This window comes from Poecile atricapillus, chromosome 3 (genome assembly GCF_030490865.1).
Source record: "Poecile atricapillus isolate bPoeAtr1 chromosome 3, bPoeAtr1.hap1, whole genome shotgun sequence".
NCBI classification, from domain to species: Eukaryota; Metazoa; Chordata; class Aves; order Passeriformes; family Paridae; genus Poecile; species Poecile atricapillus.
The window spans coordinates 7712595-7727097 of NC_081251.1; the positions used below are offsets into that span (position 1 = coordinate 7712595).

At 41.6% G+C, this 14503-nt stretch overlaps 1 protein-coding gene across 2 annotated transcripts in view; it reads left to right on the top strand.

The window, feature by feature from the left end:
- The first annotated feature begins 4720 nt into the window (after nucleotides 1-4720).
- ATAD2B (ATPase family AAA domain containing 2B) overlaps nucleotides 4721-14503 on the top strand; it is a 76689-nt gene continuing 66906 nt past the window's right edge. For both annotated transcript variants that reach the window (XM_058836749.1, XM_058836751.1), the window contains exon 1: nucleotides 4721-4988. In XM_058836749.1, the coding sequence (XP_058692732.1) occupies nucleotides 4833-4988 (156 nt within the window). In that variant the 5' untranslated portion in view covers nucleotides 4721-4832. The remainder of the gene's footprint in view (nucleotides 4989-14503) is intronic.

Sequence of the window (14503 nt, forward strand, 5' to 3'; positions counted from 1 at the left end):
CAAAGCTATACATCACCCAGCATAGTAACAGGCTGGCGGTGCTACTTTCATATGATTAATGATCATAAGCACCAAAGTGAGATGATTTGCCACTTTTGTCCAAGATGGAAGTAATTTACAGCCTGAATGATAGTGAAAAACAGACCCTGCAGATACCTGGCTGCAGTATCAGCCTATGAGTTTCACACAATTATTATTATTATTAGAAAAACTATCTACTGTGACCTTAGCTCAACAGGAAAAATGTTATGGAAGCTAATGGCCAGATGTGATGGGAAGATAATTTTGAAATATTAGGAGGTAAGTTTTGCCACTCCCTTTTAATGTTATCTAAGAAACCTACTCTCTGATCCCGCTTCAAGTTGCACTGATGTTATCTAGTGTGGAAAACAATCTTCAGATAGGTATGCTGATAATGACGCTGGACATTAACTATTTAATTTGAAATCATAACTATTATCCATTTTATTTATTATCCAAAATAACAACAGTAGTCTTCAAATAATGAGCCTTCTTTAAAAACATAGCAAAATGCCTGCAATTTGGAGTGATTGTATTTCGTTCTGTGTTCCAGTTCAAGGTTGTACCAATCCTGAGTAGTGAACACTGCTAGTTTGAAGTTTCCAAACTTACATCCCATGGGCCTGTCTTCATAATGGACACTTCTCAAAGAGTAACCACACAATCTTAATTTCCTAACATGCCCCTCAGGAAAAAGCTTAGGGTGCATTTACAAAAGCAAGATCTCTTGTGAATCTTTTTTTATTTCAGGATTCAACTGAAACCAGGAGGAGTTGACAGCATGATTGAGAGGCGCACATATGAGCTTATAAATAGAGGCCTGAAAAGATGATTTGATTTCCATTCTTTGGAATGTTACTGCTATTCAGAGATACTGCAAAGTAATCTCTGGTAAATTGCCTATGATTGAAGCAAATGGTAACTCGCTGACTAGAGCCAGCCTTTGGTCCTTACTAGGAAGAAACTCTTTGCAAAAGTTCTGAGTAAGGGATGAAGGACTTTTGCTTTTGTTATAATTCCTGATTTCCTGGTAAAATAGGGACATGAGACAACAAAATCTTCATCTCCAAATATTTCTTGTGTCATTAAAAATAATTAATGTAGCAAACAAGGTTTTCCATCCTGGGTAATTTTTAAACATCTTTTTACATTATTATGTCCCAATATGAGTTTATTCCCCAACTGTTTTTTAATGGAAAGAGGCTCTTTTGCTCAAGTAATTTTTCATATTTTTCCAATTTCCCAGTGGTGTACCTGCCTTGGCAGATGGTGTGGCCTCTTCTTAATACATTTTTCAGATACCTTAATCTCTTTTCTGAACAACTGGAGATAAAAGGACATTGAATACTGCTGTAAGCTTCAGCATTCATTATAAACTGGTTCTATTTGAAATATGGTCCTTCCCAATGGCATTTGTTTGTAGAAGCATTTAGACATCTGTCTCTAAGACCAAACTACAAATGCCGAAACTGAATGAGTTCTACAATTTAATTGTTTTTTTTTTTTTAATGTAATATTTAGTGGAATGTGGCTTCAGTCCTTCCCCCTTAATTTTTTCATTGTCAGTACTCAGTTCTTACTTTTTTCCCCCATTTCCTACATGTAGAGTGCTGAAGGAAGTTTAAATAGGTTTTTAATGCTGTTCTGTCTTCATATAACACTTGAACCAACAACAGATAGAAAAAATGGGAACAAGTACATTTTTGGATTAGTGAAATTACTCTAAATCCCTTTCTACAGTAATTCATCTTTCATTGTAAAACCACAGTTAAATCTCTAAGTATGTGTGATATAAAATATTAATCCTATGTTAACATGTTCTCTGCATTAAAAAAAAAAATCCAATCAAAGCTACCAAGCAAATCTTGTAACTTATGATTGATTTATTTATATTGTTAGCACTAAAAATGGTGATGAGGCTCACATGGAAGCTATAAAGCCATAAGCTATTTGAGTCAAAATAACCAGCCACACCTTCTAGGACAAGCAAGACAACTAAGAAACCTGTAAATAAAACCATCTGTGAAAAACAACACAGGGAGTAAACACTCAAAATGAAGCACGTCTTTCCGTGTTTCCTATCATGCTAACATAATGAGAATGAAGCACTACAAATGTTCAAAGCAGAGATCAGGGATTTTTAGCTACATCAATCTCTCCACAGTAGTCCCTCCGGCATCATAAAGAGTGCTCTCTGGTATGGCTCACAGGAATGAGATCAGAACACACACACAAACACACACACACACACAAAAAAAAAAAAAAAAAAAAAAAAAGACACAACTGTGGTACACATATAGCGCAAATATAAAATAAATAGCTTCTGAGTTGGGGAATTTCTGTTATTTCAAGCAGGTCTGGACAGGCACCCAGGAAAATAAATTTGCTTTTATATTGACTAAATTTATTTTACTTTTTAAAAGTCATAAGTGTTCATGATGAGAGGAGTGCTGGTTTGAATCAGGCATGTTGCAAGCAGATGTTATGCAAGCTTCCCCAAACACCCCTGCCAATGACTGCAATCCTGAGTTATGACATTGACTGTAACTGCTGCCGCCTGGGCCCTTTTTTGGGCCACTCATCTGTTGGTTTTCCCAAAATGGGGATATTTTTGTGACGAGTACAAAAACTTGAAGATCAACATTTGTTTCCAGACAATAGAATTTGAAAACTGTATCTGAGTTTCATGGCCTATCAGTACTACAGGACAGAAATTATAAAGTACATTATTTATCATTATATATGATGTGATACTGTTACTGAACATATCTCCTGGTGTTTGGTAAGGGGCAGTCTCTTGTGGTTTCCTTCTATTCTTACTTTTGAAGGCTAAAAGGATATGATTTCCGAATACCACTCACAAAACCCCTTGTAGGTTTTTAATTAAAACACTCCTTTAGCCTACAAGTGTATGAAATGACTACATCCCTTCATAACCTTTAAACAAATAAATGAAGAAACAAAGGATATACAACCTACCAAAACCAATCTCATGGACCACAACTACTCTACTTTTAGAAGACACTGGAGATTCTGGGACAGGAGATGAAGTACTGTTACATATACAGATTACAAGCTCTAAATAGAGAATGTCAGATGAGACATTACAGTTCCTACCCCTGAAATGCACTGTATTTTGGAGTATCTCATAAAACTAAAAATTTGCTGCTATTCACAGTAAGATTTTTTTTTTTGCTTGGATACCTAAAAAGCTGATTTTCTTATTATATAACCTGATGTCATTGTTGCATGTTTTCTATTTTTAAGTACACATTCTACCATCCTTTTACAGACTGTAATATTGGAAAGAAACATGTGGGAGTATGCAGGTAAAACAGAATAACAGTTTTTAAAATTAATTGTTCTAACTAAAAGATTATCACACTTTTCGTCTTTAAAAAATAAAAGTACTTTGACAAAGCTTGCCTAAGGCTAACAGTCAGACCCGTGCGCTCGGTAATTTCATGATAGTATTCTGTTTGGTTAAAGAAGCAAGAAGCACTGAAACGACTTGCCCAGCAGTGCCAAACCAGTCAGTGTGAAAATTTAAAGGCTGAGACTTTGTCACCTACAGTTGTATGCTTGTGTTCCTCAGCTACATTTCTTTCACAAGGCTTTTGGTTTCAGGGCTTATGCGCAGGCACTGCGGTAAGTTCTGTGTAGGGCAACAAGTGGTGAGAGAATGATTCTTATCCCGGCGAGAAGTGATTGGGTTCGTGAATAGGCTGAAAGGTTATAGTTCGTGAGTAATCTGAAAAGCATTTAGGCATCCTGTGTAGGGTAATGCGTTGTATTCTTCGTCCCTCTGACATGCATCTGTGATAAGGAGGGAGGTGGGGAGAAATGAGCTTTCCAAGGGCCGAACAAGGAACATGAAGCGCAGGTTGAGGCAAAACACAGGGCACGTTGCCTGTGACCGGCGCGATGGGAGAAGCAAGGGCGCACTCCCGATAGCCTGGATATCAAGGGGATTTCTTAATAGCGAGGCTCACCAGACTGTGAAAGGACTTTTCCACAGGAAATTATGGAGATCTCATCCTGGAGAGATCTGTTCACCCAAGCTGTCCGGTCAGGTCCTAGCAAGAGCCTCCGAGGGCGAGCAGAGCCGACGGCTCCAGCCCCCCAGGATGGGCGGCTAAGCCCCCTCCCGGGTGCCAGCGCTGCCCTTCACCCCCGCGGCCCCGGAGAGCCGCTCCCCCTGCCCTTGAACTCCTCAGCCCTCAGCTCAACCCTCAGGGGGCGGCGGCGACGGCGGCGGCTCCCCCGCCCTACGGGGTCACGCCGGGCCAGGCCCGGCCGGCGGCTCTCCAGGCCGCAGCGGGGCCGTGAGGCTGTGAAAGCGCTCGATCCCCGCTGCGGAGCCGGAGCCGGAGCCGGAGCAGCTCCCCAGGGACCCGCGGCCGCCGCCGCCTCCCCTGGGCCGAGCCGGGCCGGGCCGGGCCCATAGAGCGCGCGGCGCCGGGATAGAACGGCCGCACCGGGGCCGCAGCGCCCCCCGGCGGCGGCTGGCGGGGGCGGCGCGGAGCGAGCAGAGAAAGGGAGCAGGGACAGTAATGGCGGCCAGTTAGAGCCGGGCTGAGCCTGAGAGGCGGCGGCGACAGCGGCGGGAGGAGCCGGCGCGGCTCCGGCTGCGTCTCTGCCCGGCGGAGCGGCTTCCCCGGAGGGCTTTTCTTCCTTCCTCCCTCCTCCCCCTTTCCCCCTCTCCCTCCCCTTCCCCTCCCTGCCCGAGCCCCCGCCTGTCCGCCCTCCCTCCCTCCTCCCTCCGCGCCGGCGGCGGCGGCGGCACCCCCGTGTCCCCCCTCGCCGGGGCCATGGTGAACACCAGGAAGAGCTCTCTGCGCCCCCTGGGCAAAGCGGCGGCCGCGGCGGCTGGGGCCGGCAGCCATTTCATCTCGTCCCGCACCCGCTCTTCTAAGAGGGGCACCAAGGCAGATGCGGCCGGGCTGGAGGAGGCGGCGGCAGCGCGGGTGAGGACCGGGGGTCCACGGGGGACCGGAGGGAGGGAGGCAGCGAGGCCGGGGAATCGCTGGGGACAGCGCCGCTGGTGCCGGGTGCGGGGGGGCCGCGGGCACGGGAGCCGGCGGGGGGCGGGTGCCGAGACGGCTGTCGGCTGTCGGAGGGACGGTGGGGCCGGCGGGCAGCCCGCGGCGAGGAGGCACCGCGGAGCCGGCAGGGACGCGGGGGGCGGCTGCGGAGAGCCGCAGTCCCTGTGGGGCCAGCGCCGGGGCGGCGGGGGCCGCTGACAGGGGCGGGGGCGGCGGGGACACGGGCGGTGGAGCGGCCGCGGTGCCGGTGCCCGGCGGGGCCGGCGGCGGGCGGGGGGCCGGCGGGGTCCGGCGGCGCGGGGCTCCCCCTGCGGCCGCGCCCGGCGCTGCCGCCGCCAGACAAAAGTTGGGAGCTGCGCCCGCAGCAACTTCGCAATAAACCTCGGCCCGGATTTGGTTTCTGTGTGTATGTATGTATATGTGTGTGTATTTTGTTTTTTCCCCCCTCCTCCTTTCCCCCAAATGACCTCGATTAGGCTGGCCGCTGCGACGGGAGGAAGTTGGTGTTCGGGAAAGCCCCCCCGCCCCGGTTTTTTTGCACGGAGGGTGTGATTTTTGCCGTCAAGTTTTAAGTTGAGTGCTTTCCCTGCCGAACTCGCTGTGGTACCTTTGGTTAGACGGGCTAACTGCAAGTGAAATTCTACAGCCCAATTTAGAGAATTAGCATTCGGTAAATCCTAACTGCAAGAAAGAATTCGAGGGTCTCCTTTCTTCGTTGTCTCTAAACAGCTCTGTTGTCAAAACCTGCATTTTTTGTTTTTAATTATCGAAGAATCACAGAATCAATGAGGTTGCCAAAGACCTCTGAGATCGTCGAGTCCGACCTATGACCAATCACCACCTTGTCAACCAGACCATGGTACTGAGTGCCACATCCAGTCTTCCCTTAAACAGCTCCAGGGACGGTGTCTCCACCGCCTCCCTGGGAAGCCCGTTCCCAATGTTTAATGATCCTTTCTGTGAAGAAATGCCTCCCACAGGAGGAATTGTAGGCAGGACTTTTTCTTTGGTTGATGAAACTTCACGTATTGCTTTAAAGATTTTAACTACTATTAATTGCTGACTGATTTGCGTGTGTATTATAAAAGCAATGCAAATACAGAAGTGAAATTTGAGGGTCTGTGTGTTTGACAGACCCCCACCAACTGACCATGTCCCTGCCGTGCAAAGGAGAAAGTTAATCAGCTGAGTAAGAAAACAGCATAAGACTGAGGCAGATCAGAAGGATGTCACCTGGAATTCTCACAAAACCTTTTACCCTATCCATCCATAAAATACTAAGCCAAATACAAATCACTGATGAGATAGCCTGTACCTTCTATGCTTCTCTTTCAGTTCTTTCATACTTCACAGTTCTTCCCTTCCCCCATCTTACTTTTCCTTGTTCCCTATTTCTTCCTTGTTTCATTTCAGTGGACTCCTGGGGATGCAACACCATGGTTGTAAAAAGCTGTTCTGCTTGTTCCAGTGTGCAGTTTCTGTTTATTCATATCATGGGTCTTGTGGTTTGTGAAGAAAAGTTTGAAGTAACCCTTACTGGCTTACTTCTCAGGGAGTTTACTCCTGCTAAGAAAACTATCTTGGGCTTCTTTCCTAGTATTTCTAATTCATGAACAGTGTTTTTTTACTACAAATCATTGAAATGTTCAAATTATGTTATTGTCATGGTGTAAGGAAAGGAGATTGTGTAAAATATTGAAAATACTTCTCAGGATATTTACCGCATTTCTAAAGGAGCATTTCTTCTGAAGTTAAATGTAAATTTTGGTGTATGGGAATGAACTTGTTTCACTTCACAACACATCTCATGTTTGAGGTGGATTTTTTCTTTCCTTTTAAGATGTAATTGCCAAATATGAGCAGAAGTTATTCAAGAGGGTTTTTTTCCTTACTTCCCCCATCCAGTGTGTTTTATAAAATATGTATATCTCACTGTATTTTAAAGTTGTTTTTGTATAACTCTTTTTATTCTTCAGATGTAAGTACTGTCAGCAATACAGCGTCTTTCTGAGCTTCTGAATCTTCTTGAAGTAGTGCCAGAGAAGGATCTCAGTGATTAGGACATGAATAAGTATAGCAGTAGGGAGACAAAGCCTTTGCTTTTGGAAGCGACTGTTGGGAGACAGATAGTAAGGCTGTGTTCAGAAAGCGTGCTGGGATCGTCTTCATGCAGTTGTATGTTTTTTGTTGTTTTGTTTTTGTTTTTGCAGTTGACTGGAACAGTTTGTCCTTTCTAAATCTTTTGGGTGTCACATCAGAAAATCAGCCTTACTACCAGCAGTTAATCGGGTTAATGGGCAGCTAGAGTTTGAAGCTCTGGCAGAGATGGGATGCTTCTTGTTTGCAGTGTGTGACTTAATTTTCTTGCGTGGAGCTTTCACCGGGACTCCCTGAGAAATGCTCTTCAGTGGGAATGTTTGTAGCCACCTTTCTGAATATCTTTTAAAGGATCATCTGTCTGTTCCTTATTAGCAACAAAAACCGAGTTAGTAACCTAATGGCATCCTGAAAGATGCTGAGTAGACCAAGTGAGAGGATGGGACTTGCCTTCTTCCTCTTCTGTATCTATTTCCTATTTCCTTCTTCCTTTTTCCACATGGCTTTTTTCTGACAGACATTTTTTGTGGTTTTTTTTGTTTTGGTTTGTTTGTTTGTTTTTTTCCATTTGTTAGAGTTGTTTGCATATACTTATAAAGATAGGCTTGACTCTCTCCTTTCCCAAGAACTTAAGTTTCTAGTCTTCTACTTCAATATTGTGCTGAGTTGTATGTGAATAGTGTCTTTTTTTGTTTGATCTGAATCAGGAGGCAACACACATTTTGTTGAAATGGACTGTAATAGTCTAAATGCCTTTATCATGTTCATTGTATTCCCTCAGTAGTACTTGCTCAGCTTGGAGAAAGCAATGACATCAGGCTTTGAAAAGTAAACTGGTTTGAATTATTGATTGGCGACCACGCAGTCAGTGATGGAGATGAATACGTGTGTGTCTGTCTGCTGACCAGAAGCCAGATTAAAATGAACAAAATCCCTCACTAAATGGATCAAGGAGCCAAGAAGTTTATTGTCTGAGATGATGTCATAGCAGAGTGCATAGAGAGGGTACAGAAGGGAAAAACTGGGCTTTGTTTTCTTCCTGTTTCCAGGATTGATTTACACACTAGTAGATCTTGAAGCTATGCTTATATAAATACATATTCTGTTGTTATACAAATTATACATATGTGTATAAAAATGGAGATTTTTTTTTTTTCTTCTGAGCATTAAAATTTGGGAATTGTTCTAGCTTTATATTAAAGCATTCTGAGAAGAAAAGCTCATGAAAATCTTCTACAGAGACATGGAATTTCAGCACAGGGCATATGGTTTCAGTGGACTTCATTCACACTACGAAAAAATTGAGGATCCTGTGACCATAAGTGGTTAAATTTGCAGTTTATATCTACTTATGTCTGATGTTTTCAGACACTGAGTTGTGATTGCTGGTAACACTTCTTTGGCAGCTGAAATGATTTTTCTTAGTCCTCTCAAAGCACAAATCAAAAGCGTTGATCAAGAATTTATTGTGTAATAAACACTTAAATCATGTCAGTGTACTAGTTAGGCATTTCAGAAATGTATACAAGGTTAGCTTAATTTAATTAGCCAAGAAAGCATTAGCAGTGCCTTAAAAGCTACTTGAGGGCACGGTGATAATTGTAACACATGATCCTCACTAAAAGTAGTGCTGCCAACCTTGCGCGGTGCAACTTAGAGCTCTCCATTGTACTTAATTGCTAATGGGAGCAATTGGGGGCTGCAGGAGTGACATCGGGTGCTGGAGTGTGGAAAGGTAGAGAGCCAAACAGCATTTCTGTGCCCTGTGATGCCAGCATGTTTCAGTGTCTCTCAATGTAGTTTCTCAGTCTGTAGCAATAGAAGTGTTTTCTGATTTCTGGGTCATAATGCAGCTTTTATAGCATAAACTTGTTGCTACATTTTACTCTTTGAAAAGCCTTTAATGGTCAGGTGTTGAAAACAGAAATATGGTGAAAGCATAGAAAATGAAAAACTTACTATGATTTCTCTTAAATTACAGGTTTTAAACATAAACAATAGAGCTTTCTAAAAATCAAGTTTTCCTTTATGAAGGACTCTGATTTGCATATTTTCTTTATTGTCTGTGCAAAGTATCTCAAGGTGTTCTGGATGCTCTGGTGTTTAGAATAAAGCTATAGAAAAGGTTAGATTTTCCTCCGTATGCTGGATAAATGACACTTGCTGGCCACCTGCACGTAAAGCTCTTCAAAAAAAAGCTTCTATCCAATATCTGTGTTTTAAAGAACTGCATTGCCTTTGTGTTCGAGTTTGCAGGAGCATCAATGAAGGTGCTGAGGCTAATGCTTTTACAGTTCTTTGAAATACGTCCTGAAATATAAAGCCTTGTGAAATTATTCCAAACTATTTAATTTAAAGAAAGATTCCCGGGAAAGCTCATCTTTTCAGTGTGTAATAAAATCTTGTGTTCTTTCTGGTTTAGTGGTCTGCTGCTCTTTTGGGATTTTTTTTGAAAAATCAGTGTTCTAAAATGAGTTGTGCAGGCCATTTCTTGGCTGTATGGTGTTAATACAGCTGTGACCAGTGGGAAATGGAGCAATTGTTGGAAGCATTTTTAGTTCAGGGTTCTGTCAAAATACCATACAGCTGGCATTTGTGATCCTTTTGTGGTTCTGAAGGGCTGTCCTGAGTTTGAATTCTTATGTAACCTGCCAGATCAGTCCAGGCCACTCTCAGAAGTCAGGACACCTGAAGTGTCCATGGTTTGTTTTGGGAGGCAGGGGTGCATCCTGTTGGAAGCTGGCTATCCTTGCTGTCACGCTGTTCTAGGGCTTTCAGAGGAAGCAATCTAAGGGCTAATCCAGTGAATGGATAAGAACTCTGAAGAGTACTCAGGAAATGGTGTTGATGTTTCATATGCTGCATTGCTTCCTCTGAATATTGGGCTTGTCCCAAAGTAATATTAATAAAAGCTGCTTCTCCAACTACTGTCTCTGTCTGAACTTCATACAGAAGGTTTGACCCATGGCTGTGAGACAGCCCAGGACAATTTTGCAAGAGTTGTATACAGCTTGGGGTTATGCAAGATAATTAGCTCAGGTAATTATATTCTGGTCACCTCCATCCCCCTGCAGTTTCAGTTGCATGTGGTATGGTTTTGCATATCCTGCCCTAAATTGTTGAATATTTGCTATGCTGTGGAAAAGGCTTAATTCCAATCTAATGATGCTTTGAATTATTTCTTTGTATAACTTTATAAAACCCATTTTAAACTGAAGCATGCAGCAAGTAGGCATCAGTGAGCTGAAGCTTTCATTGCTGTGAATTTTGTGTGCTGTTTTGTAGCTCTGACCCATTGAAAGATTGCTGATTATTTATTAGATATTTTAGCTGTAATGGATTACTTTTTCTGTGGGTAATATCACTCATGGACCCATTTATTGCAAAGGGAGCTGACAATATGTTTTTATCCTTTTTTGTGTACATTTCATGCTTTGCTGGCTTTTCTAAACAATATTTCAGTCTGACTTCACTCTTGAAATATTGTCTTCATTACCTTTGATAGGATTTTTGTGGTTTATTTTAACCATTAATTTTGCTTTAAATTTTTCAGGTGTTGGTTTGCATTTATACGTGCTTGGATTCTTTTTCTGAATAAATTTAGTTTCTTTTTGCTTGGTATTTACTAAACCAGGCAACTTTTCAACCAGTTGTAAGATTAATGTGTAGTCTTCTGTAAGCATTTTCATTTTGCAGTGTGTACGTGTATGCTGTAATAGCTTCAACTCCTCGCTTGAACCAGGTACGGAAGGAGGCAGCTTTAGTTCTCCTATTAGAAATACAGAACTTAGAAGCCTCTCTAAGTTCCATAGTTCTTGTAGCCTGTACTGAATTTTGTGGTTTTACCTTTATGCTTCTAGTAATGTCTGTTGATGGCCTAACTAATATAAAGCTTTGATAGGAGGTTTGTATACAGTTGTATTTGGAGCAGATGCTTTGGTTTGGTTGCTTTCATAATTTGGGGAGAGGGCATTTTGCTCTTCTCTAGCCTCCAGTCAGTTCCTTCATTTTAAATGGATAAATAGTTGAGCCAAGCTATTTAAATAACCTGAAATGAAGAAGCTGTTCATTTTCTACATGTGGAAGAGATTACTTGCAGTGAAATTTGTTGCTGTGCTTCAGCAATCCCTCATTCCAAGTACTTAGTAACTATCCTTTATTATTTCTCTGATTGTCATTAAGGCTTCAAATTTTGTTTTTATTATGAGTTGAAATTCAGTACATTAATCTTAAGATTTCTATCACAATTGTACACAATTTTTTTCTTTTTTGAAAATGCTGTCTTCAAGTGCATTGTAGCTAGGGGTGCAGAAGTGTTTTTTAATCCTATTTTTTATCCATACAGAGGGCCACCTTCCTAGTTTCCCTTGCTACAGACACTTCTTTGCTTAGTTCACTGAGTCTATTTCCTGGTCGTGTCCAAGCCTTGGGGAGGACTCTGGTTCACGGCTTCTCCCTCTGTTCTCCTCTTTGCTATCCTCATTTAGATCATTCTGCTTCTTCATTTAGGTTTATAGTAGTATTAAAGGAGACCATGTCCTGTAAGCTTTGTTTAGAATGTGACTGTTAAACAGAAACAAGATGGATTTTTGAGGACTGAGGGTAGGAAAAAACATTTGAATGTTTTCATCTTTTCCACATCAGAATTATAATAATTCTTGATTCTCAATTCATTACATAAATAAAACTTCTGTTTTAAAAGTCTTTGTTAACAGAGTCTAGAAACTCACAGAACTGGTTAATATAGTTCTGACTAAAAATGTATTGCTTCTAGTATTCCTTCAGTATTAAATAAAGAGGATCAGTGGTTTTAGAAACTTCCCTTAAGTGGATCTACTAGAAAAAGTTCTAAGTGAGGTGTGGACCCCATACAGCAAGTAGAGAACTCTTCTCAGTGGACTTGCTCTTCTGCAGGTGTGTGATTTCACATGTGCTGTGAGCTGTGAGCTCTGGCTGTGAACTCTGCAGTTGTGAAAACAACAGACTTGCCAATATTAATGCTTGCCAGGCCATTTGATCAGCTGGATCAGGATCGCGTTTCTGGTCCAGCTGAAACCAATCCTCTTCTCCACATCCTCTGGCTTCCCCTTGCCTCCCCTCCATCCTTCTGATTTGATTATCAGCTGAAATATCATAGTATCATCCTAATTTTGGTGAAGGCCCAGAGAAGAGTGGAGGAGGGCTTGTGGTGGAAATGCTTGGAGCGGGCTGCTGACGATGGGAGGATAAACCTCAGCTCATTAGTTATGGCCTCTGTCACAGTTTGGCAGAGGCTGCTCTGTAGGTCACTCTCCCTTTCATTCATGAACCAAGTAACCTGTAGATTGCAAGAGTTTTTTGTGTGCCACGCTGAAGCTGTTGACAGGCACTCATTCACTGTGGATACAAACGGGTGTCTTTTTCTGTAACAGACAGAGGGGATTGTTGCAGGTGTGAAAATCCCCAGTTAACAGGGCTTATATTTTTAACTTGTAAACTTTTAACTTTTCTCAAAAGCTTTCACATTTATTAAATTACCTAAATTCTAGGGTTGAAGAGTTCCAGGAAATAAAATGAAAATCTGTTAAAATAATAAAGCAGGTTTTCCAGTGCAAGAAATATGTTTGTTTGTTTTAATCTGAACTAATGGGGAAGAATTTATTCTTCTGAAAAAGTTTAGATGATGGTATTATTTTTGTTCTTAATGGCTATTATTGACGTGAACATTGTTCACTGAAAAAAAATACAGGAGCTGAATGTTAAAAGGATTCAGATCATCCTGCAATTGAGGCATTCTTTACTATCATTACCACTAATGAAATACATCGTTAATAGTTGTTTATTCCAAGATCATCAAGCACTTAAGCATGAACATTATTTTTCCTTAACACCTGTGGAGAGCCAATGTTTGATAAATGTCTGTGTGCAAACAAGTGGAAATTAGAGAACTGCAACCAGGAGGTGTGTTCTTTTAAACTGACTTCTTTTTTCAAGCTGTCAGCAAAGTTAATGCATCAGGGCCTTCATGAAACTTGGAATTCTCACTAATGTAGTTAATTTACTCTAATCCAAATACATTTATCTCTCAGATTCTCTTAACTGAAGGCTGAGGTAGAATGGTTAGAGTTTGGAAGGGATGTTGAAGATTATCTCTTCCCAACCCCTTGCCATAGGCAGGGACTCCATCCACAAGGAGTTGCTCAGAGCCCCATCCAATCTAGCTTTGAAGTAAAAGTGCTTTTACACTAGATTTTTAGGACACAAAGATAGATGTTCAGCCTTCAGCAGTATGTTGTATACCATCACAAATACAGTCTCCTGTATTATGCTCAATCTCATGTTATCTTCTTTTCCCAGACAAGTGTATCAGGTCTTACCTCTTCCTACTAAGCAGTCAGCCAGTTCTCCCCTACATGAGGGGCTGAAGGCATTTGCCAGGAAAATGTGGGTTGAGGTGGGGAAGAGAGGAGCTTGTGAGGATGTGTTGGTGCTGGAGAGAGTGGGTAGAGTGTGGTGTGTCATCCTGAAATTAGGGCATAGTGTGGATGCATAAGTCAAGGTGTGGTGCCTGGTTTGAGCATGATCATGAGAGCATTTCAGCTACTGAACATTTGTACCAAGCATAAGGGGAGTTTTAAGGGGAGTTTTAATCTTTTTTTTTTTTTTTTTTTTTTTTCCCCCTCTCTTTTTGGTGAAGAAGCTATAAAGCAAAGTGGTGAATTAAAAAAAAAAAAGAAAAAGAAAAAAAGAAAAGGAAATAGGATTTGAGGGGATTTATTAGGTTCTGGTCATATCACATGATCACAGTGATAAGAAAATTTGTTGATCTGGTAAGTAGAATTTGGAACCAAATAAAACTTAAGATATCTTAAAGAGATTGTGAAGCCTTCTGATTTTTAAAAATTGTTTAGGATGCCTAGCCCAAATATGTATTAGCTTAATGCTAGCAAAACCTAGCTCTTATCTGACTCTCATCAATAGATCTTAACACAGATCTTTAATGCAATTAAATTTTTAGGAGTTAATGTTTTAATCCATATTTTTTACCTTTGCAGAAACAAAGGAACAAGTGGTTTTTCCAGAATCACTAGACAGACAGCTAGACAATGTTTTTGGTGTATTTTATTGGTGTTTGAAATCTGTTGCCATTTCAGCAAAGGCAAGTTGTTAACTGAATAGTTATATGAGGGCAAGGATGAGACATAGGCTTAACTAATTGGGGTATTGGGACACAGTCACATTTTTTTCATGAATAACTGTTTTACTTTGTAAAGGCAATTTTATCTTTTTATACTGTAGAATACAAACATTTATTAAATGTACTAAATAACCATGAGTCTTTTAGGTCTTTTAATGGACAT